This window comes from Parasteatoda tepidariorum, chromosome 3 (assembly GCF_982258835.1).
Source record: "Parasteatoda tepidariorum strain Cologne lab strain chromosome 3, Ptep-v5.0, whole genome shotgun sequence".
Taxonomy (NCBI): domain Eukaryota; kingdom Metazoa; phylum Arthropoda; class Arachnida; order Araneae; family Theridiidae; genus Parasteatoda; species Parasteatoda tepidariorum.
Window position 1 is genome coordinate 123,614,593 of NC_141757.1, and position 25,903 is coordinate 123,640,495.

Here is a 25,903-nt window from a genome sequence, read left to right on the forward strand (position 1 = left end):
AGTTTTAAAAAAAAGAAGAAAAAAAACTTTTGATTAAGCCTACATATTTTTACATTATTTTAATGAAATTTTAAATGACAAAATCCGAAATCTGAGTTGAATCGGTTTAACACTTTCTGGGTAATGAAATTCCAAAAAAAACTTAGTTTGAAAATTATAATTTTTTAAAATTATGTGCTGATATTTTATAATTTAAAATAAAGTAAAAACTTATTTACTTTATAATACTAAAAAAAATTTTTTCTTCAATAAAATAAATTTATGAAAATTCATAAATAATCTTAAAATTTAATTTTCGGATAAATAGTTAATCCAAAGCAAAAGAAAAAGTTTTTTGATTTGCTTAAGAAGTACTGAGACAATAAAATACCCAAAAAGTTAAATAAAATAGTTAAAAGAGGAATAATAGTACTATGTATAATTCCCGTACTCGTACAAGAATATTTTATACCATATTTTTCAGATTGTATTTAAAGGCAAACCTCTCAAACCATTGAAATTGTATTCGTGTTCATAGAAATCCAATGCTTAGATAAAAAGTGATTAAAATATTCCGTTTCTTATTTTGCATGCTGCGCAATTTACACTGAACAACTAATATGTAATAGCAAAATAATTTTGATTTGCGCTATTTTGTTCTTACATTATTTCAACTTGTGATCATTCTCTAACTTTAAAGTATTATTATTATTTAAAAAACATATATAAAAAAAACTTATAGCCAGAGTGATCCGCAATCACCACTTTTTGATGCAGATGCTATACTAATTAGCATATTAATTAGCATATTTGAGGTCAACTTTTCGAACCATTAAGTTCGAGTCCTAGAACATGAAGAGCCAATCATTAGATCAAAAGTTATTCAGAGTGGTCCGTTTACTTTTTTGCACTCCGTACATTATTTTACATTAATTTTCTTTCATTCTGTTTTTTAACTTAAAGTGTACCTTTTTTATTTCCCTTGAATAAAGTGCTTAGAAAAATACAGTTAAGATAATATTTTCAACTAACTAAACATTATGCTACAGCCATTATCAATAATTAGATTTCAAATTAACTTTTAATTTATTTACACATTTCACATTTCATTAATCTTAAATAATAAGAGCTAGTATTTTTTTTAAAAAAATAGCTTTATTTTTAATAATTTATGCGAACAAAATAAAAATCCTGATTATGCTTTTGTCAATAAAGAATTTCTTCTTGTAGAAAAATTAAACATTTTGAAATTAAAAAAAAAAACTTCGACAAACTTGGAAGAATGAACAGAGAAAAAATATTATAAAGCTTAGAACAATAAGTACAAAGAAAAACTTATTTGAAAATCCTTTTCAGAATTGTTCAACCAGACATAATTTCTATTTCATGAGTTAATGAAGATTTATAATGAAGATTGATGAAAGGAGAGAATAAAAGGAATTTTTTCCCTTTTTTGAAAAAGAAATCCCTTTTCATTTTCAAGAATAATGAAAACGAAAGAGAACAAAACATTAAAAATAAGTATTCCATTTACTTAAATTCCAAGAATAATCTTAAAACAAGATTGCTTATAAATTATAGTTTTATTGATTTTATCTTTGCCTCAAGGATTATGATTAAAATCCTCACATTTCATTTCAAAGTAAACGAGATTAAAATAAATTCGTAAAATATATTTTTTAATATTTAGAACTTAAAAGGAAATGTTACAAGATTTACATAAAGTTGCTGTAATTATTTAATGTCGCAAAGTTGGTGTTTTATTTTTGGCGTACTAAGTCAAGTATTAATCATAGCTGTTGAACGGTAGTTGAAATGCTCAACTCCGACTCTGGAATTGGCCGAGAGCTCAAAGCCCTGACTTATATTCAAAAGTTCACCCAAATTCCAGTGAAGTAATAAAATTATTATTTGGTAATTGTTAATTTGAAATTATATATTTCTATTTTTTATGTACAATTAAACTAAAAAGCACTCTATTTAAAATTAGATTTTGTACTTTAATATAACAGTTTAAGAAATAAATTTTATAAAATATTTCTGATAAAAAAAAATTAAATTGCTGAAAACTATTGCAAATGAAGAACTGCATTCCCACTCACACCAAACGCTTTATGACGAAAAAAGTGAGTATTCATGATTTAACAAACTATTACAAACGATACATTAAGTTCCTTTCGAATACTTTTTCTTCTTATTTTCTTGGTAACTAAGCTAAATAAACTGAGATTTGAGTTTATAAATTTAAGGATAATTTAATAATACAGTATAGTCTCGATATCTCAAACTTCTATACCTTAAAAACATTTTTATGTCAAGAAAAGTATTTTTCCCCTTGGCATTAATATCCACCTAATGCTAATTTGAATTCCTATGTCGATGGGTTTCATCTCAAAACTTTTTTATGTTGAATCTTCTTTCGAAATGGAAAAGCAATTTTTTAGGAAAAATCACAATGTAAGATTATTGTAAACCAATTCTTTTCTATTCAATGCATAGTTATTTTTGTCTTACTTTTAAAAATAAAATTATCACTGCTGTATTTAGACTTATAATCTACTATCTATACATACATATTTATTAGTATTTTTTCTTATGCTTCATGACTCCACTTTTTGGAGCAATATTTTAGAATATATTTTTCTACTTTTCAGAACATATTGAGTTCTGAACTTGTTATCTCGAAAACTTGTCATCTCAAAAAGTTTTTAACATCCCTTCAACCTTGAGATATCGAGAGTATACGGTATATTTATCAAAATTGAATTTTTTTAAATGTCCAATGATTTTCAGTGTTCTTCTTTTAATAGTTTGGTTAAACATAGTCTCAAAAACTTTCCAAAGTGATTAAGTTTGCTGTCGGAAACAACTTAAATAATTATTGTAATATTAACAGGAATTGGAGTTAATCAAACATTATCAATCTAACTCCGACTGTAGCAAGAATTTTCATCAACTCTGACTCCAATTTCTATACGAGTTCCTCCAACCACAACTCCAAAGCCTTGGTAAAAACACAATGCATGGAGAAAACAGGGTGAACTTTTGTTGTATGAGCTTATATTTATTGATAAAATTTAAGAATTCCCAAGATCACATCCCACAAATATTTCTGAAATGGCTTTTCAATGCGGCTTACGTTTTTTAGATTATGAAAAATATTATCAAAAGTAAAATAATACATTTCTTGTCGTATTGAGAAGAGACAAACTATAATCTTTGAAAAATAATTTTAAAGTTGAACCGAATTTTCGATTGTTTGAAATATAAGATGGTGCAAATTTGCGTTGACCTTAATAAAGTGCTAATCGAACAATGTTTTTGTTTAAGTTTAACCAAATTATCGTGGAATCCAGTTTAAGAAAAGCAATACTTTAATTCAACTTAGCATCATATTAAGGTTTCAGCATAATTGAGCATTATTATTTTTAAGCACACTCTAAAATTAACAGTTCAGTTAAGCGGAAATAATAAAAATTTTAAAATAAAAAGATTAAACAAAACGACAAAACTTTAGCACAATGATTAAAATAAGAAATATATTCCCTAAATAACTTTTGTTCTACTGATTAGAATTGTACAAACTGTGCCAGTTTAAATGTTTCAAACAGGTAAGCCCAAATATGCTCATTAGTTGAAGTAAACTATCCAGTAACGGAAGCAAAATTAAAAAAAGTACTTTCTCGCAAAAAATATACCATTTTTTGACGAATTTGGATTTTTGACCAGTAAAAGATGAGGGATTTGCTGTAATCTGAAGCATATGGCCCGAACAATTTAGTCTGGAGAGGGATCATAAGTTCGGGCTCTTCAATGTAAATTTCACTTATTTCACATTTTTGCTTATTTCACTATGTCTCAACAACATTTTAAGTGAATAGAATTTTTTTTCTTCTTATTATTCATAATTCTAAGTAATAACGCATTTTAAATATTTTTATTTATTTTATTTTTGTTATTTTATTCATAAATAGGGGAATCTTTCAAATTCGAAGGCAGCCAAATTTTTACACAATTTTAAACTATGACATGATTTAAAAATAATGTCTTTATGACATGACTTAAAATCATGTCATAATAATGATTTAAAAATCATCAGTTGCATCAGGAATTAAAAAACATTAGTTGAATAGTTTCTAAGTAATAAAGTTTCAAAAACAGCGTTTTTTTTAATTTCATTTCTCAAGAACGATTGTACCGATTTCGATTAAATTTCGTATATAGTTATTAAAAATTACATAACTTAAAATGTTGCTAAAATATTATGCGCTATTGTTTTAAAATGTTGCAACCATAAAACAAAATATTAAATAATTATTAAAAAGTCTTTTTCCGTTGAATGATCTTTGAATACTCTTGTTATATAAATACGAGTAAGGAATTTTCTATTCCTTTGAGCTCTTTCCGGGATATTGCAAAGTGGGTTAAAAAGAGAAATTAACATTAAGAGCGCGCAAACCGCTCTTCTGACTAAACTATTGGATATTTATGTTTCAGATTGCGTCAGCTCCATAATGGCAAAACAATCCAAATGAGTCAAAAAAGAAAGAAAGAAGATAGAATTCTGAGAAAATGCATTTTTGTGTTTTGACAGAATTTTAATAAATATTAAGCACCAAATTATTATCACCCCTAGGAACCATTAAGGTAAACGCTGAGTTCAAGAAAATCATTAGAAGTTATTCAAGGTGATTTCTTTTTAATTTTCTTGCCGTTCTAATGATTTATAAATAAAACAGTTTTGAAACTATAATAAATACAAAGTGAATAAAAATGAATTGAAGTGAACAAAAAGATATGAAAGAGAAATGGAAAAGAAAAAAAAATATGATGTCGTATAAAGTTTAGCGTAACGGAAATCAGTTTATCATAAGTAATTGATGTTGTTGTTGTTGTCCATTAAGGCAAGAGGTGTGATTATTATTATTTTCCTGTGGCGCTATCTATGGCTGCCGCATCCGAATTTTACCACATCCATACATTACACTCGGTTATAGAGTGGACTGATTCATACATCCATTCATTCATCCACAGATCGTAATTTAACATAGACCAGAGAACGATCTATCTCCAATTCAGTACCCACAGAGGTATAATTTGTAATGGGGACATGGAGGACTTTGTGACCTAACAGATTCAACGTGCACCAGTCACCATTTACCGCAATTGGAGTCCTTGGCCAGATGGATTCGAACTCCCGTTCTCACAAATGTGAATCCAGCAACTTGCCAACCAGGTTCTCCCGGCCATTAATTGATGTTAAAGTGGAAAAATAGAAAAATAAACAAAATGGCAATTTCCTTAAATGTAAATAATTTTTAGAAATAAATTGTTAACTATACAGATTTAAAACATCGCTGAATGAAAAAAAAAATAAATAGAAAAGAAGGAATTTGCTTAATAACGAGGATTACGGTATTGAAAATAAGGGACAAAAAAATTTGGTTAATTACTATGGTTATTTTCAAACCGGTGTTTTTATGCGTTTTTGTAAATGATTTTTAATTTTTTTAAATGATTTAAAATTTTCTTTATTTAAAACTGGTTCCAGTTCAATAAAAAAGCTAACAACATTCTTAAAGTAGAAAAATAAATATTAGGAAGCAACACATGTTTTCTTAATTTTCTAACGTTAAAAAAAAGCTTTCTCTTTCGCCTATGTAAACAAGGAGATATTGTTGAAGCACCTTAAAATACGTTTTTTTTTACGCAGCGTGCACGCAATGACGTCTGAACACCTTGGTATGGATTTTGCTTTGTGACGTAAGAAGCAATCCGTTAAAAAGCTGCGAAAAGAGTAAAGGGAAAAAATTTCCTCACACTTTTTAAGCTTGCTCAGATCTTCTTGCTTAAAAAATATGAAATATGCCTCAGTTGTTTTTTTTATCTTTCAAGTAAAAGAGAAAGAAAAAAAATAAGACTTACGCGTTTTAAATATGGCAGAACTTCAAATCAAAAACAGCGGTTGGAAGATTTTTTTTTAATTGAAAAGATTAACAAAATAAAATAAGAAAAAATAAAATTTATTAAAACAAATTTAATTGATATGCATTTGAATTATTTTTTTATAAAAATGCAGTTCATTTTTTATAATTCAGTAAAAAGGTTTGAAAAGCATGTTAAATAACATTTCACAAATAGTTGATGTTTTAATAATATAATAACGTTATTAAAAATAAATCAATTTAATATATAAAATTAGAAAAAAATTAGAGAAATAAGGGATACATAAATTCAGCAAATAGAGAATTTTTTTATTATTGCTGTTTTATAACAGTTTTACAATTTTACTCTGAGTCTGTAATTAAAAACACTTCAAAAACAATTCCTTTGAAAATGTACTTTGCTTAGTGCAAAAAGAAATTTAATAGAATATCATTTTGTAATTATGCTCTTAAAGCTATATCAACTTAGTGTATAAAATTTGAAATATTTCGGTAAAATAAGGGGTACATAAATTGAACAAATAGAGAATTTTTTATTATTATTTTATATCATTACAGTTTTGCAATTTTATCCTGTGTGCGTATTTTAAAAATACCTCAAGATAAGTACTTTCGTCGCCTTAGAAAAGTACTTTCGTAACTGCGAAAAGAAATTTTATGTATCATTATAATGGAATCATATCATTAAAACTACATCAATTTAATATATAAATTCGAAAAAAATTAAAAAAATAAGGGATACATAAATACAGAAAATCTTATTATTTCTGTTTTATAGCAGGTTTACTATTTTATTCCGTGGGCGTATTTAAAAATACTTCAAACAATTTATTAGAAAGGGTATTTTACGGAATTGTAAAAAAAAAAAAAAAAATAGATCGCAAAAAGTAATAATATAAAAACTATATCAATTTCTAAAAAAATTAGAAACTTTAGATAACAGTTTTACAAAAAATAAAAAATATTTCTTTTAAAAAAATTTAATAAAAGTTCGTTTTTTTATTCATACTTTTCTGTTTCAAAATTAATTTTTTTATATAAGTAGTTAAATATGAAATGAAGAGAATAAATTTATTATTAATTTAAGCTAAATTAAGAAAAATATTAATTAATTTAAAAATTATTTAAGAAGAAAAATTCTTTAAATTAAGAAAAATATGGATTAATTTAAAAATTATTTAAGAAGAAAATTTCTTTTTAAGAGATATGTACCGTCTAATCGACACAAGAAAATAAAAGTTACGCTTGTGAAAGTTTGCCAAAACTATTTATTTATTTGTTAGTCAGATATAGATCATCATTCTGTCTTATATCGGTCCTGAGTAAAACTTCTGGTAAAATAATCATAATTTATTGAACTAAATTGACTCTTACATGGTATTGTTTGCAGGCAGACTCAAGTTAAGCTAATTTTCTGTCGTTAAAGCTAATCTGGTGGAAGCAAAAGTCGTTAACACGTCTGCAAATATAAAGAAGATTTTTTGAGAAAAATTTAATTTTAAATGTGTGCATTGAGAATTTGATTTTATATTTGGTAAAGCATATTTCCTATACTAAGCACCAATTCAATAAGTGTTGCATCTTTAATCTGACTTTCAACTCATGCTTTTGAGTTAATGCTCATAAAAGATCAGACGGTGTAAAAATAATTTTTTTTCGGAAATTCAGAAATTCTAGATTCAGTTCTAGATCAAAATTAGGTTCAGTTGGCAACTTTTTTCTCTCATTTTTCATATTTTTACAAATTTCAACTGATGCATTTATGATAATATTTTCAAATATATATACAGTCAAATTATGAAAAAATAAATAATAATTTCATTCTTGTAACTTATTTGATAAACAGACGATTTTTTTATAAGAATTACTGTGTTTCACTTCAACCTTTTGCGAATTTTTACTTATATTTTTAGGGTAATGTTCTTGAATGAATATACAACGAGATTCTGCAAAAATGAGGATAAACCAAATAGCTAAGTTTTAAAAACCTGTTAGAGTTATTTGTTCGATTCACACTAAAAATAAAGTACGGTCAAAACTACCAGAATGTTGTAAAATTCATTCTGTTTCTGGGGATAAGGAAACCCCAAAAAGTTCGGTTATTTTTAACGAAGAGTTAAAATATTTCCAAAAACATTTTTAAAAAAATTGGATTGTTTATAATATAGGATTTATGTTGTTTTGGCAATTTTAATACCAGTTCAGAAATGTCTCTTTTTTGGGGATATAATCGTGTTAGCTGATGCGAGATTATATATTTTCCTTAGATCGTTTTCCGGCTTTCCAATTTTTTTAAGAAAAATCACATATTTTTGAAAATATTTTATTTTCAATTTTTTTCCCTTTTCTTTTAAAAATATTTATATATTTTTTTCACGTTGCCTCTATATTTTTACTTTGTTTTCTCTTAATTTAACCGATATAATCGTGTGAGCTGATAACTATCTTATATCTTTTCTTTAATTTGTTTTTCGGTTATTAATTTCTTTTTTCAATTTTTTTTAAAATGTTTTTTAAAAACATTTTATCTTTAATAATTTTCTTTTCCTTCTCGTTTAAAAATATTTATATATTTTTTCTTCATTCTCTATAATTTTAACGTTTCGTTTATTTGTGTACAATATAAAAAGAAGAACTTTTCTACAAAAAGTTAAAAAACATGTTAACTCTGATAACTCTGGAGGAATATTTCTAGAAATGCTAGAATTTCACCGAAAAAGTAGCTAGTATTTATATTTTGTGCAGCAATTTAAGAAAACTACGCATGTAATTTGCATGAGATGTAGTCAAGAACTTATTCAAGGAAGTCAATTGTCTCGGTACCACAGAAAACTCAACAGAAATTCCTTTGGAAAAAAATATGTTTCATTAATTAGTATTTTTAAAAGAAAATTGGAGCGAATTTCATTACATCTATATAAAAACTACAAATCTATATAAAGACTACAAATCTATAAATTTGAAAGGGACTTTCAAAAATGCTACAAAATATGAAAAGGAGACTTTTTGTGTCTTTCCGCAATAAATGAGTACGTCTTGGCACCCGTAAAACCTTTGTTCAGCCTAGGACGTAGTTCTTTGCTTCTTTCACTGCACTACTTAGTGAGCCAGACAATGACTCACCTCAAGAAAGGGAATGACCCTATCTTATCTCGAGAGCAAAGGCTATCAAAATTAAACAAAACAGTTCTACTATTGGACCAAGCTCTTACTGTTTGTTGGGGTATGAGCCTTTAGTAAACGTTCATAAACAGGAATAAAATATTCTTATAACTGCAGTGACCAATAAATAAAGCAGGTTTAAAAACAAAAGCGCATTGGAGAGTTGTCATAGTAAAACAAAGTTACCTACACAGACGCCGTCAATTAATAAATAACAGCAGGTCAATATGGTAGGTCTTGACTAGTAAAGTGCATCTCAGAATTAGGTCACTATAAGGGAGAACTAATTTCGACACAACTGTGGTATACTCACCCCATTCCTCCTTATGCACAAAAAATCTTTTATTTGAATTTCCCAGACTTTCGCTTAAACCGCTTTAGTATGATTGTCCCTGAATAAAAAATATAATTGTGTGGCTGATTAATTTAAACCTTTAAACTTTATGATCTTCTCATTGGACATTCATGCACAACTATTCAAAGATGAATAGTTTTTTTTTTAACCAGACACTCATTTCTTAAGTAATTTCAACATTCCAAGACTTTTTATTCAATCGGTATAACTTGTAAAAAACAACAAAAAAAGACATTTTTAAAAAAAACTTAATACTGAAATGAAGGTATTTCGAACTGTTGTCATGTTTTAGTCTTTGATATGAATACCCACAAGGAATGTGTTTGACAAAAAAAGAACGAATTTCACAAACTGTAGTTTAAAACTCTAAATGCCGCAACATGCAACGAGCCTTAGGTTAAAGAATAAACTTTCTTAAAAAATAGGAAATTATATCTAAGAATTTCCCTTTATAAACTTTATAAAATGAAAAACTTTTGAGGTTAAAGTGAATACGGAAAATGAGTTTGGAAAGTTTCTAAAGATGAAAAGCGTAAAAAGAATGTTAGATGGTCTTTGAAAAAAAGTTCAAGTTTTATTGAGGGAAAAAAATAAATTTGAAACAAAATTAATGAGTTTAGTTGTGCATTAAGGACCATAAAGCAATACGGCTAAATCCAGTACTCGTTTTGAAAATTTACTAAATAAATATCACGAATATCTATTATCATAGAAGTTGCGTGATTATTGATAAATGTAGCTTAATAAATTTCATCTATATTTTACCAATTGTAAAGTACGAGACTTGATGTACTAAATTTGATATCGAATTGATAAGTAAAATATTTAATTTAATCTTTATTTTACTAAGTATAAAATATCATTTTCACATTAAAAATATTCCAAATTGAATTGAACATAGGATATCACATTTTAAACCGCAAATTTTTGTCATTAAAATACATACTGTACCAAGTGTAAAGTGTTAAATTTATAGCGAAATATTCTGCTGGACATAAAATAATGTTAAAGTTTTAAATATTTAACTGACTTCAAAATTTCACCAAGTTATTCAATATCATAGTGCTAAATATTCAACGTAAGCTTGCATTTTGTAATGTGTTTAATATGTAGTTCCACATATAGAGCGATTATGAATTAAAAAGGAAAACTAGATGTTTCTCATACGCTATGTTTTGACACTTAAAGGTAAAAACAAATTATTTAGAATTATATATAATTGCAGAAACCGTTTTAATTGGATACAATTAACAATGAACTGGTATCCTTTATTGTTGCAAATGACATTTATAATTAGGGTTAGTCTTTTGCAAACAAATCTTGACCATGCATTGTAACATTATATAACCCATTACAAACCTCAAAGGCTGAAGTATTTTATTTTTAAAATTTTTAAACACATACATTTTCTTGCAATTTTAAGTGAACCGTTTCATTTCACATTTTTTTTAGTTCTATTTTTCCTATTTTTCAGAAGAGCATAAGAATGTTGCAGAGAGTTCAATAGTACGCATTTTACCAAGCGTAAGTACACGAAACATTGATTCAAAAATAAAGTGAAACAGTGTAAAGAAATATGCTGTAAGAACCACGTCATATTTCTTACAACATAGGTTGGTAAATAAGTAAAGTCAAAAGGTCTACAATACTGGTTTTCATTACATTAAGCAAATTGAAAACATTTTCAGCATTTCCCAACTAGTCAAATATTATTGCAATGAATTCCGATACCTCAAGGCTAATAAGAAAACGAACCATTTATTACTCAATTAGTCTGATTTATTTGACGTAATTTGAAAGTAAGTCTGACTAAATATATTCTTCAATTTAAAGCACCAACATAGTGCCAGGCTCACTGCAATAATCCTAATCATTTTAAGCCTAAATGAGCAAATTTTTATACATTTTTTAACCAGCTTAACGGCTTATGTGCTGAATATTAATAAACCTAAAAAATGTCAGGCTGAATGGAAATTATTGCAGATTTGTTCTATTGCCACGGTACATTACAAAGTGACGGCGACTTCAACAAAGAGTTATTGCGAATAAATAAATCTCATGCAGTCACATAATATATGCAAAATCTTTTATTTCTTCTAGAAAAATATTGTTTAATTTTACTACTTATAAACCACAACCTAGTAAAATAAATTTTACAGTTATGAACATGGTATGTTATGAAACAAACCATGACCTTGCAATGTAGTCTAAGAGTTAATAACCCATTGCAGATTTTAAAGACTAAAGTATTTTATTTGTATAGAATTTGCAACAGCATAAATTTTCTTGCTCTTTGAATGAACCATTTCAATTCATAGGAGAATTCTTTTTCAATTTATTCAATTCCTCCGTTCCGTCTAAACAGAACGGAAGAATGAAAGTGAGAAGATCATAAAGTTACAAATGGCATCTCATATTTACGACACGCAAGTATCTTCTACGCTTTATACGCGATACATGAAATTTGAATTTCTTTAGAGATTGTTACAAATGACAGCAATAAAACATACTTTCTAAATAGCTTTTTCCTGATTGGATGAGGTTATAGAAATAAAAATCTTACTCTGAACGTTATTCTGGAAAATATTCTCAGCTTTATTGCAGGTGGGATTTAATGGCTTTTTATTTCGTTATCTATATTACTTCAAAGATATCTCCAAAAAAAAATTCTTATTATTCGGTAAGGAAAAAAAATTTATATTTCCATCTCAACAAGGTAGATCAATAAGAAAGTTCAATCTCGAAAAAATTCTATTTAATTTTAGAAGAAAATTAAATTAAAAAATACTTTAAAAAATTTGAATAATTCATTAATTTTTTTAAATGTTTATTTTTTTTAATTTTATATATTTTAAATCTTTAATATATGGAATTTGAAAAGAAAACTTGAATTAAACGACTTGATTAGAAAATACACGGGCCGTGATAGGCCAGTTTTTACAGAATTTGACTCCGGTATGGAAGGACCGGGATTCCATTCTCTACTCCGCGTAGACCCTCCGAAATTCATCTATGGATTTGAAAGTCCTGTGGTTAGTCGATGAGCAGTACCGTGGGTACAAGGATCAGCAAAAAAAATTCCTTCCCATTCAGATCTATGTCTCAATTGAGGAGTATTTTCAACCTTGTGGTGCTCTCTTGCTAAACAAAAGGCACACCTTCCTGACTTATTTCGAAAAAGACCAATGACTGGCGAGCTTAGCCTGTTCAAGTGTCATTAGAAACAACAACATAGAGGACACAAATCAGAAGATGTCCGAAACTCAGCTACGTTTTTTCGGAAAAAAATGTATTTAATTAAAAATTTATCGTAAAAAAGTCTAGATAAGGAAGAAGGGGCACATTAGATGAATTAAATTATGGACTAGACAGCAACTAGATTACGACTAGATGAATTAAAATTATTTTTACTTAATATTTGGTTTCATTATAGTTAAATCAGAGATAAAGAAAGCTAGTACACAGCAGTTTGACTGTATTTGAAGCATTAAAAGGGTATGGCACAGATATTATTTTCAGAATATTAATCTCTATGTATCAACATTTACTAGAACATTATAATAAATTAATTTAAATGCTTAAAATGCTATTAAGAATTTTACTACAGTAATTAAAATTACTTAATATCATAGGATATCGAAAGTTCATTTTTTTAAAATGACTGATGACCTCTTCTGATAGTTGATTGGCTGTGGTGTGGCAAAATAAAAAAGGGAGAAAGAAAAGGGGGTGACTAACATTAAGTCAACTTAGGATTAAATGCAATTTAGAAAGTAATTATGCAAAGGCCGAAAAAGATGATAGTGGGGTACATTGGAAGTGGGTACAAAATTTCAAGTAAGAGCTTCAGTGGAACATGCTGAAAAAAAGGAAGAGAAAACAACTTATACAGTAAAATTACTCACCAGACTCATAGTTAGGGATGAGGACAAAAATGTTTATTGATAACTTAACATTATGAAAAAAACAAAAATGCTTGGCAAACATGCCAACAGAGAAGAACTTCGGCCTAAGCCGAAAAATCAAACAAACACTATTGAGAGAAAAACCACAACTACTGACTATCTCTTCGTTATGAAGATAGGGGAGAAAACTCTCGCCAAAAAAATTAAAATTTTACAAATATCGCATTGGTTGGACGGAGAAGGATCAGAGGGGCAAATCACAGAGCTGCAAATATTGGCCAACTGGCGAAATTAATTGTTAAGCTCTATGACAAACATGCAGAAGGGTTGTCAAAAGTGGTGACACACCTGGAAAAGAATTTTGTGGAATGTTCTGGAACATTCTTGGATGACCTCTTCTGATAGTTTATTGGTCATTTCACCATATGTTGTTAAACACAATTTAAGATTTAATTGTTTACAAGTAAGTAAGTAATTTTTACCGTTAAATACACAATCAGTTGATGCTTAATGTAATTCGTTGTCTTAAGCAAAGATTTCAAAATGATATTAAAATATTTTTTGTTGTTTTAAGCGAACTCAATTCTCTAAAAGTGCGTCTTCTCATCCCATATACCTTCTTTTAAAAGCAGACATAGTAGATTTTTGCGATGTTTCCATAGTGACGGGATGCTGAAGGATCAGATCAGGATTAGATTATACCCTTCAATCTTTTCCTTCTTTTAGAGCAGAAAAAACAGTTGTCAGTTCATTTTATTTTTTCCAAAATGGGGAAAGAGTTTTTACTGAAATGTGAGGATGGAATTCTGATTTTATATTTTATTTTAGCACTCAATCCTGATAAAAGATTCATGAAAATTTTATCTTTTAAGAAAAGCAACGTACTTCAAAGCACTTTTAAGGAACGTGATATATTTATATATATATATATATATATATATATATATATATATATATATATATATATATATATATATATATATATAATCTAATAACAATAATTACAAAGCTATGCAATAATTATTTGGTAAGCATAATTAATAAAATAATGAAAACAAAATTTAAAAACTGTTTTCAGTTATTAGTCAATTTTTTTGCCGCTACAGAATATCCAGTAAACAATTTATCAACACATTAGCCACTGCGATCATAGAAAGTGCATTTTATGTAAGAACATATTCTACAGCTCTATGATGTTTAAAGAATAGTGATAGTAAAACAGATGAATGTCTAAATGCCAAACTTCTTACATTTCTAGTTGATTGTAATAATTTTTAAGCAAAAGATTCATATTGACAATCATTCACTGCGTTGGTCATAAGTAAATAGTAAATAAGAATGAAGCCTTAAATGAGTGACAATCTAAAATATTTTAGTACAATTAGAGCAAAACGTCTAATATAATATTAAATGTAGATAAAGAAAACTAAGTTTCATTTTGCATTAATAAAACTTCAAATACTATGCGAAAACATTTTTTCCAGCAGGTTTAAGAGTAAGCGAAATCTAGATTCCGATAAGAGTTTGTTTATTTTAGTGATCAAAATGGAGGTGTTTTCTGTCATTACTACCGATTAAAGCCTATTACCGATAAAAGCCATCTGAAAAACATTTCTGTAGATTTTCTTAGCTCATAACGCAAAATTTGATAATTTAATTTTATTTAAAATAGGATATTTTTATATCTTTCATAAATATAATTGTATTTTGATACTTAAATTGCGGCTTATTTTGTTTTACGGGTTGAGTTAAAAACAAGAGCTTTTCGTTATATTCAGAAAGATTATACCTTATCTATTTCATAATTTTATAACCGTCGTCGAGCACCCGACCTAATTTTGTGTTGACGACTACTGATGTTCAACTCCGTAGTCTTGTAATTTTAAATCCAATTCAGAAGACAAGGAGAGTCCTGTATCAAGTATTGAGTGAAATTTGCCTCCGTGGAGGAGTTTTTGATAGAACTAACCCTCATTTCCGTTACAGTGGAGGAAAACCACGTGGACCTCCCACGGTTAGCCTGACCTCAAGGAGATTCCAGATTTTCTGAGCCACAACGGCTAGGCCTGATTGATAATAAAAAGTGATTACTTATAAAAAAATAATTTCATTGAGATAATGATGAACATTTAGTTGAAATCTTATAACCGCCAAGCAATCTGAAAAACAATTTCGAGGTTTTTCTTTGAGTGTAACGCAAAATTTGATAATTTTAATTCCAACTTAATCATGGTTAAAATCAATTATTTTCATAACTTTTATAAACAGTGCTTTTCGCCGATACTTAAATAGCGAGTTACTTTGATTTTTTGGGATGAGTTATGAATATAAATAAAAAAATATAAAGAGCATCTCGTTATATTCACAAATATAATTGGCTGCCTGTCAAAGATGCTAAAAAATGATTCATTACGTAAAAAAATTCATTACGATTCCTGAGCATTAAGCTGGAACTCTTTAAGCGTCAAGCAATCTGAAAGATATTTTCGTGGTTTCCTTTTACATCTAACTCAAAATATAATTGTTTTCTTTTAAAAAAATAATAAAATGAAAATTTAAAAGAAAACATAAAGGCAGCAATGTTTAAATATTTACATAAATTATGAGTTATTTTATCTTTCTTCCTTGTTAAAACAAAACAAAATGAACAGCTTTTGATTGAGGGCAATTCATTAGCAGGGTAGATAGTCTTTTGCGGACGTTTAGAAATGATTTGGCAGATTTCTTCATAATAAATGCTACGAATAATTATTTTGGTGAAAAATATTTTTATTTTTAATTATCATAGGAAAATTTAACAAATTTACAGTTGTTGCATTAAAATAGAACTAGACGCTTCAAACTAGTAATTATGGATGAATAACCAAATATCCTTCCTTTGGTTTTAATTAACCGAAGGTTTTAATTAATCCTAAAATTGCTTGCAATGAAAATAATTATAGACAACCTTGATTTTCCTTCCGGAATTTTATTGTAATTGATTGAATTTTATTGATATTGATTTTTGTATGGGAAGCCATTTTTTAAAGTAAAACGTATGAACTTTCAAGCTTTCAGTTCTAAGTTAATGCGATTTTAGCTCGCATGGAAGAATAGAAAACAAACGTATCGTTGCCAGATTAATAAATTAGAATTATAGTAATTTTCTAAATGGTCAAAGTTAGTCCCGCCTACAAACTCCAATTTCACCGGAATCGTGCGGAATAGCAATTCGATGAAAGCTAGTTTCCGAGTGGAATCGTTTCCAAGCGGAATAAATTTCGGTCAGTCGGTAATAGGGCCCCTAGATCAGTGATTTCTGCATATCTATATCAGATAATGGTAACTATTTCAACAACTACAAAGTATTTTCGTCAAAATCAGGGTATAAATTTTTTTTTATCCCTTATTCGAACAAAAAAAAAACGTTTAGGCAAGGTAACGATGCTAACCTTTACCAAATAAATATATATCTGTATATGATAAAGTGAACGCTATCTTTATAGTTATGCTTCCCTCGCTGAATGCATTTCTTATTTTATGAAATAGATTTGTTCTACGTAGAATAGTTTCTAATCAGCCTATTGAAATTTTTAGAATTAAAAATTGTCAGTGAAAGTCAGATGATTTTATATAACAATGGTTATTCAAATATATTAAGATCCATGAAATACAGAAAACAAGTAAAGAAGAAAAAGAAACGCAACCTCTGTTGGTAGTTTATTGCTGAATAGAGAGATGCCAAAAAGAGGAACCAACTTTCTTTTGTTGATTCAAGAATCAGTTTTCCAAAAGAATAGTTTTGGGAAACTAATACTCCTTTTCATTCTTTTGATCCCTTTTGTTCATTGGACATGACCAGATGGAGTGTTTGTAGAACAAAGGTGGTGGACAAATGTATTAGTTTTTGAAATCGATTGTAGATTGATTTGGATTTTATTTGATGGAATATAGCTGAAAAGAAGCAATATGCCCTCGCACAATTTCATTGTTTTATGAAAATATATTTATTTCTTCAACACTTATACTAATATAAAATGCAATTTTATATAAAATTCACTTTATTTCAGTCCTATATAAACGAAACAAAACAGTATTTGTAGATTAAAATTAACATTCACACAGCGTGTAACGTTTAATTCATTAATACTTTTCAAGGAGTCAATGAGAATTTTAATATGGAATAATTGGGAGGTCTAGTTAGGCTCACAGAAAATTCATGAGTCAAAATCAAACATTTCAGCCACAGACTCCAAAAGTCTGATTAAATGTTCTAGAATTCAGGTCACCAAGAGGCATACACGATTTTAAAAAAAGTTACAGAAAATGTGCAGATGAATGAGTACGCCGCCATCAACAGTAATCAAATCATTGTAGACGACAAGAAGTTAAAATGTCATTGAAAAGCAAAATTTATTTCTGTTTCTCATGATACAGTTTATATTATGATTGTATTTTATTAGTGAATAATATCTCCACCATTTTTTTAGTAGAATGGGTTGAAAAATAACAATTCTGGTTTAAAGATACCCATTTTTCCTTTTTACCTCTAACACCAACTTAGTTGTTATTGAAAATAAAAAATCTCGAGAAATAAATAATTTTTTTACAACTTATACATGCAATAGAAGATATATGATCATCGTTTAGAGAAAAAAAAAGGAAAAATTGATTGTTTAAAGCAAAGATGATGAGCATGTAAAAATGCAGTACATTAAAAAAAAAAAGGAATTTTTTTCAAAAAATCCGACATTGCTTCAAATAAAAATCTCTCTTTCAGCTGGTTAAAATTTAACTCTGCAGTTGCATTTTTATGTGTTCCAGAACGACTACAAGCTTAAGAGTAAATAATAATATTTGATAGCTTATAATCAAATGTTACAATTTTTGTCCCATCGTACTGCCGTTTTATACAACTTAATATTTTTTTAAGTTCCTTAGTCTGATAGTTTCTGAGGGGCAAAACAAACTGTTGCGTAAAGTTGAACACCTTTAACAAAGATATCTAAAAGCTTTTTAACACAGAGATAATATGTAATTACTGTTGTTAACTTCTTCTACATCAAAATCACACTATCATTCATATTGCGATTACAAAATACTACAGCCAATCTTATTATCATACAAATGTGATTTTAATATAAATCCAGAATTAATTACATTAATTTGAACGCAAAATGCCTGGAAATTCCTATTTTCTTCATCAGCATCACCCTGAAAATTAGGCAATGATGTTCCCCAACTTACATTCCTAATGTTACACGACATAATAATTATCTTGGGAACTCAGCGCGAGTGAGATCCGCTTGCTTATGTAATTTATAGCACGAGTTTCCTTACGTCTTTAATATTTATTTCCCTAGAATAGGTTAGCATACCGCAAATGATGTTACATAAAATGTTTTACGATTTAAACTACACACATGGAAAAGAGTTATGTAACAACATATTAACACTTTGCTTTTTTACTTTAATCAAAGATTGCTTAAAAATAAACAATAAAAAATTTAGTTTCGAAATGGATTAGATATGTATGCGTTATATTTAGCGAAACAAAAAATCTAACACTGAGATTTGAATAATTAATGTTACCCTTAAAGTTTTTACATAGGCTTGATTCTACGATTATGGTAATAATGAAATAGTACAAAAAATTAATTTGAGAGAAGGAATTATACTGATGAAGTAATATTGTTGTTACAATATACTTAATACTTCATTAGCTTTCCTGAAATAATAATTTTGTAGAACTTTATATTGCATGCAATTAGAAAAAAAAATCACATTAAAAAGTTAAACACGGAGAAAGAAATGTTAATTTCTGGAAGCCAATCTAAATTGGAGAAGCTGTATCTTGTTGCAGAGGTACAAGGAAGAATGCAAATATGTTAGATAACAGACAATCACAGATTCATGTCAAGAAATGTGCAAATCAAAGTACAGGGTGTCTATAAAAGAACTCCGGGGTTTTAAAAATTCATATCTCACTAACTATAAAAGATAGCAAAATTTAGTCGATTTCTCTGAAAAGAGTAGCTCAAAAAGTTTTACTCATACCAATTGGGAATGTGTGTATCAACTGTTGGCGACGCTGCAGGGCGTTGACCTTGAAATGACGTCGCGAAATTTGAAAAGATGGCGACTCCGCAACAAAAGGCTCAATGTGTTATTTGGCTCATGGAAACGAAGTCTTTAGTTACCGTACAAAGTGCAGAGAAAATTCGTGATGTTCAACATCTCAGGGAACGAATAGTCAATTGTGTGGCAACCGTCACCCCAGACATGCTCGCCAGGACATGGGAAGAGGTAGAATACCGTTTAGACGTCTGCCGTGCCACTAACGGGGCTCATATAGAACTTTACTAAGTGTTAAAAAAACTTGAAAATGTAAGCTTTTCAGTCATGTATAAAACATGTATGTGTGTTTTTGATTTCATTAAAATATTTTGCCTCAAAACCCCGGAGTTCTTTTATAGACACCCTGTATAAGAAGCTTGTTTTGTGATTTAAGTGCGTTCCATTTAAGTGCGAATGAAAAGTGTTTAGAATATCCTTTAATATTCTTTTAAGTTAAATTTATTTCTATGTCTTCCGGAAAACAAATTCTGAACACTGGCGTGCAGCCGGAAGTATTGAAGCAGAAAAGTTTATCACATATGTTGCTCTTTTCTTCTATAATTTCGTCCATTACTCCACCATTTCACAATTATGGAAACAATTCCTAACCTGCTTCCAAACCTGCCAAATAGTTAATACCTGCGACCTGTTGCTGAAGGGTTACGACCATGGTTGAAAGCCCTTATATAGCAAGACGGAAAAGTGCAAAAGCTGGTATGAAAGACATTTCATTTTAGCATTTTTTTCGAGAAAAATAAAATACTTGTAACTACCAAGAATTCTTTTATAATTTTAGTCTATATATAAAACTGCTTATTTTCCATGGAAAAAAGTACAGATTGTTAAACAGTTTTAAAAAGAATAAGTTAACTCCTCCCGAAAACTAGATACAGGGTGTCCCAAAAGGTCGTTTACAAACTTAACATGTTGGTCTGTCATATCATGATGAACAAGATTTACATAGGAACTTGTGTCCGAAATTTAAAACTGCGACCGCTAGAGGGCGATAATTGCACGAAAACGGGAGAGTGGGCAAAACAATCATTTCAGGCGTGGACGTTGAAGGAGAAGGATGAATGAGTTTAGTAACGCAGAAATGGCCGACATGCATCACGTATACGGCGCCGCTGATGGAAATGGACGAGCCGCGGCACGGACGTACCTTGAGCGCTTCCCAAACAGACGTCAGCCAAGTCATGTTTTGTTTGGACGATTGCACCGCAGATTATGTGAATCAGGTGCTTTCGTAGCACGTAGCCACATCGGTCGAGAACGTGCTACACGCACACCTGTAGTAGAGGAAACTGTGCTGCAGGAGTATGCCATCAACCCGCAAAGAAGTCTCCGAGAAGGCGAACGTGCCTTGGATGTAGCTCGTTCCACCATAATGCGCATACTGCACGATGACATGCAACACCCTTACCACTTCCAAAAAGTACAGGCATTGTGCGCTGACGATTATCCCAAACGCATTGCATTCTCACGCTGGTATTTGCAACAGCGGATCGCACAGCCAGATTTTCCATCATGGATTTTGTTTTCTGATGAATCCTGCTTTACACGGGATGGTGTCGTGAACCTGCACAACATGCACGTATGGGAGCAAGAAAACCCAAGATGTGCACGTGCCCATGCACATCAACAACGTTTCAGCGTAAACGTTTGGGCTGGTATTATCGGTGACATGTTGATTGGCCCTTACCTTCTACCTGAACGCCTCGACGGAAATACCTATCGCATTTTTTTAGAAAGAGTTTTGCCGGATCTGATGGGTGACGTTTCAGCCGCTACCCACCGAAACATCTGGTTTCAGCATGATGGAGTGCCTGCCCACTTTAGCTACGCTGTTCGAGAATACCTCGATAGGATTTATCCTAATCGCTGGATCGGTAGAGGCGGACCAGTCCCATGGCCGCCGCGATCCCCCGATCTGACTCCCCTGGATTTCTACCTGTGGGGACACATGAAGTCCATAGTGTACGAGACACCTGTGACATCGGACATGGATCTTATCGCCAGGATCGCGGAAGCGGCAGCACGTGTCCGTGACACTCCTGGCCAATTTGAACGGGTTCGTGAATCCATGCGCCGACGCTGTGAAACGTGCATTGTGACGAATGGAAGGAATTTTGAGCATTTGCTGTGATGTAATGATGTTCTATAATAAAAATCATATTAGCACCGCTATCGATATCATTTTTTTTCTCCTCATCCAAACCTGCACTTATCGCCCTCTAGCGGTCTCAGTTTTAATTTTCGGACACAAGTTCCTATGTAAATCTTGTTCATCATGATATGACAGACCAGCATGCTAAGTTTGTAAACGACCTTTTGGGACACCCTGTATAACTGAGATGGTTTTACTACCAGCCTATCCTCTTTTCCGTCTCGCTTTCACCCCTGGTTACGACCCCCTGAAAGATGTTGTTGCAGTCAAGAGGGATTGAAGAGTGAGCAATATACATTTGACTTCGATGGTTAGAGATACTAATGCCATTAATAAGGCGAATTGGCATTAGTTACACAATACCAGTCAGTACTGTTCGCCGTTCCCTACACATGAACGGTCAGTATGCCTGAAACAGAGTTTGTATTCCTCTATCCATTCAATCCAGATAGGCGCAATTAAAGTGGTCTTGCCAGCATATTTATTGGACTGCGCCTGATAGGGGCAATGTCATGTTTGCCGGTGAGTTTAGAGTTGGTCACCAACTCGACGGCAAGCGTGCTAGGTCTGGAGGGAGCAAGGAACAGGCCACTGAACATCATGGTATGGGCAGGTTATTCAATGGGATATCGCACCGACCTGCACATCTACAGGCAAAGTTCTGTGTAGATTGTACAGTATCAGGGTGAAGTTCTAGACCCTATTGAGAAACTGTAAGCCTTGTGAAACTGTACACTGCAGCAATTGGTCAAACTTCCGTTTTAATGAACGACAACGCATGATCTCATCATGCAGCTATCGTGTACGACAATTTGGAGAGAAAGGAAGTTGCGCGTATGGAGTAACCGTCTTTAAGATGCCCTCGGCAGAGCCGTATACTCATATCCTCCCTCCAGTCATTCTCACAGATTAAGAAACTGCTACAAAAGAGGAATGGCGATTATTGAACTCTGAGATGTTTGACCACCTCGTAACAAGCATGATCACACGTTGTACTGCATTTTAATGCTTCGTGTGTAACTTTTGGAAGTCAGTATATAGTGAACTTTAAGTTTCTACTCTCTCACTATCTCTAAGCCTTTTTAAAAATAAAACTAAGTTTTACTAAAACTAAGAATATTTTAATTTTTAAACTAAAGATATTTTACTAAAAATTTTAATCTTTAAGTTATGCATTATACTATTATTTTCAAAAATAAACTAATTTTTATAAATAAATACAGTAAAGTATAATATTTATATTTAATGTGTAATATTAAATCAAAAATCATAATTTTTTATGTATTTTTATTTTTAAATTGAACACTGCACACTGCATTGATTAATCACTTCGTCAAAGATTTTTTCAATAATTCTTTCGGAAACAAATTACTTATTTAAACATAAGTTCTGTGAAAAAATTATCAATTAGAATATTTATTGCATTCATCATTTACCTTAATAATAAAAGATTAAGTTTTTGAATGTTATGTACAAACAGTTGCAATCTTCTAAATTAACTAATTTGAAAAAATAAAATCTAAAAAATTAATAAAAATGGATCAACAGCTATGATAAAAACGCTGTTATTCAAAGATTAAACAAATCAAAAAGTTCTGTCACATTTTTCTTACTTGGTTAGCAAAGGCAGTTTAGTACAATTTATCCTAAGAGGCAGATTCTTAGACAAAATTTGGGCTAAACACCTCAAACAGTTTCCTTTTATAGTACAAAAAAAAAAATTTTGATGGAACAATTTTCAGCTCAGAATGTCGTACTTTTTATTTAATTTTGAATCCGTCCCAACTGAAAACAATTTATCTGAATTTTAATAGCTGATACTTTTTCACTAACCTGATAAGCATCTTTGATATTAACATTCTCTTTAGTTTGTGCAACATGCCCAGCTATGCCGATGCCAAAAGGGATGGGCGGGATTTTCGATTCGCCATCTTCATCGACAGCAGCATCCAAAGCATCTTGCAACACTGAATCTGGAGTGACATCAAAAAGTTTGGCTACCAGGTATCTTGACCCACGAGGACCTTTAGCAAGGAAGAGACTCCCCCTGTCACTGTTAGTCAAGATACTAACATTAACCAGAATTTTGTGGCAAAGTGTGTCCACGTCCAACTCATTTGCAATGTCTCTGATCAGTTCCATAAGGAGGTCAGGTTCTTTAAGGCTTTTAAGATGCTTCTGCAGTTCTTTTCTACTCCTGCAAAGATAAAAAAAACCAACACGTTTAACTAATCGAACATTTCTTTCTATTACCATCGTGAGAATTACAAATTTAAATGTACATAATAAGTCTAAATCAGGGCCAAAATTTCATTTTTCAAAATCAGTAGCAAAATTTGCTAGAGCTAAACACTGCTACCAGCCAAATCAAGGTTCATACAAGTTACTAGCCAAATCAAGTTTTTCAGAGCGATATCGCAATACATTTGTGATTCGGAACATAATCATTGCGGTACTACTTATTGTAATAAAACGATCATTGAATAGTAATTATTTATGCTCGTATGAAATTTTAAGTACTGGAATGCTTGATTCCGAATACGTTGGTATTAATAACATCGCACTTAAAATATCGAGATTTTGAAAAAGATGTGGAAACTGCCGGAAGTAAGACAACAAACTGTAACAACTGCAAAGAAAACGATTAGAAAATGACGTTATTTAAGACGCCAAGGTCACGATTTGAGAGCGTTAAGAAGTGATTAGTCAAATTAGCATTTAATGTGCCATAATAACAGCAAATTAAAACTATCGATAATTGAAAAACTATGAGAAAAAGGCCTTAAAAACGAAAAATAAGTGTGGAGGAAATGGTCGGAAAATGATGCGGACTAATATACGCGAAGAAAACACTAACAAAGTGATAAGACAAATTCAAAATTCGGGTGTCGAAATGTAATATTAAAAATAGGAAATAGAAAAACCAATATATTGAAACAGCCAAAAACACGAGGTAAATGTACAGAGGAATCATCGCAAGTTGAATACGTCAAAAATTTATTTCTCAAATTTCAAATTCACGTGTCATGTTGACATCGTATTAAAAATATTGGAATTTGAAAAATCACGTGTAAAAAGACAAAAAAGCGATCGAAAATCCAGACCATCAGAAGTTGCTAGCAAATTTTGCTAGCAACAGTGAAACCTCGATTTTACGTCCCCGAATTTACGTTTTTCCCGCATTTTACGTTTTTTTCATCAGACCCAGTTTTTCCGTAAACCTTCAATGTTAATTTTACCCGGATTGTAAGTTTTTAATTTACGGAATTTCCCGTATTTTACGTTTTTTGTAGAAAGAAAAAAAATGTTTTAATAAGCAATATTTTTTCTATGTTTGCTTTTTTAAAGCTCATCCACGTTGTTGAAAGTAAATCTATGAAAGCAGTAACGCATTCCACAGACTACTGTTTTCTAGAACTTTAGTCCTCTCTCCCCCTTCCTTTGTTGAACACCTGCTGCCTGTCTCGGACAAGGCAGCGGGCGAAGAAACAAAGTACAGAAACAACACATTTCATTGATGCAGGAATGAGACAGATAGGAGAAGAGACACTCCAGTTACCAATCAGATGTAGTGACTTATTTTCTTCCTTGGAAAGCAAAGGGGATCTTTACGTTTCTACAGCTTTTCAGACTCTGTTGTTGTTTAGCACAAGGTGGTCGCATTTCAAACCCTTTCGTACGAAAATGGTGAGCAAAAAACGCAAAAACTTTTCTGTTGCTGAGAAAGCCGAAATTGATGAGCAGTTTAATGAATTTCATGGAACAAAAGTAGCATTCGCTCAATTGCAAGGAATTCCCGTAACAACCCTGCAATCCATACTACAGAAAAAAGAATGCATTGATAAAAACTTTGAAAAAGTCGGTGAAAAAAATGCCAAGAAACGGAGAACAATGAAAAAATCCCCGTACGACGAGATGGAAGGGATTTTAGTATAATGGTTTAAAGAGGCTCGTGACGCTAATGTACCTGTAAATGGCACTATATTAAGAGAAAAAGCTCTAGAAATCGCCGATAGACTTGGTTTAAAAGACTTTACAGCTTCCAATGGCTGGATTGACAGGATGAAAAAAAGACATAATCTTGTGTATAGATCGCTCTCCGGAGAATCATCAAGCGTGAATGAAGCTACAATAGAAGAATGGAAGAAAAATTTACCAAATTTGACCAAAGGATACAGGACGTATTCAATGCGGACGAGACCGGACTTTTCTTTAACCTTCTGCCGGATAAAAGTTACGTTTCTAAGGGAGATTCCTGCCACGGAGGGAAGATGTCAAAATTGCGTCTTACGGT

The 25,903-nt window shown here is 30.5% G+C and overlaps 1 protein-coding gene across 5 annotated transcripts in view; it reads right to left on the reverse strand.

The window, feature by feature from the left end:
• The window catches only part of LOC107449100 (cGMP-specific 3',5'-cyclic phosphodiesterase), a 308,625-nt gene that overhangs the window by 177,739 nt on the left and 104,983 nt on the right, over positions 1–25,903 (reverse strand). For all 5 annotated transcript variants that reach the window (XM_087160033.1, XM_087160032.1, XM_087160031.1 and 2 more), the window contains exon 3: positions 23,443–23,806. In XM_087160033.1, the coding sequence (XP_087016159.1) occupies positions 23,443–23,806 (364 nt within the window). The remainder of the gene's footprint in view (positions 1–23,442; positions 23,807–25,903) is intronic.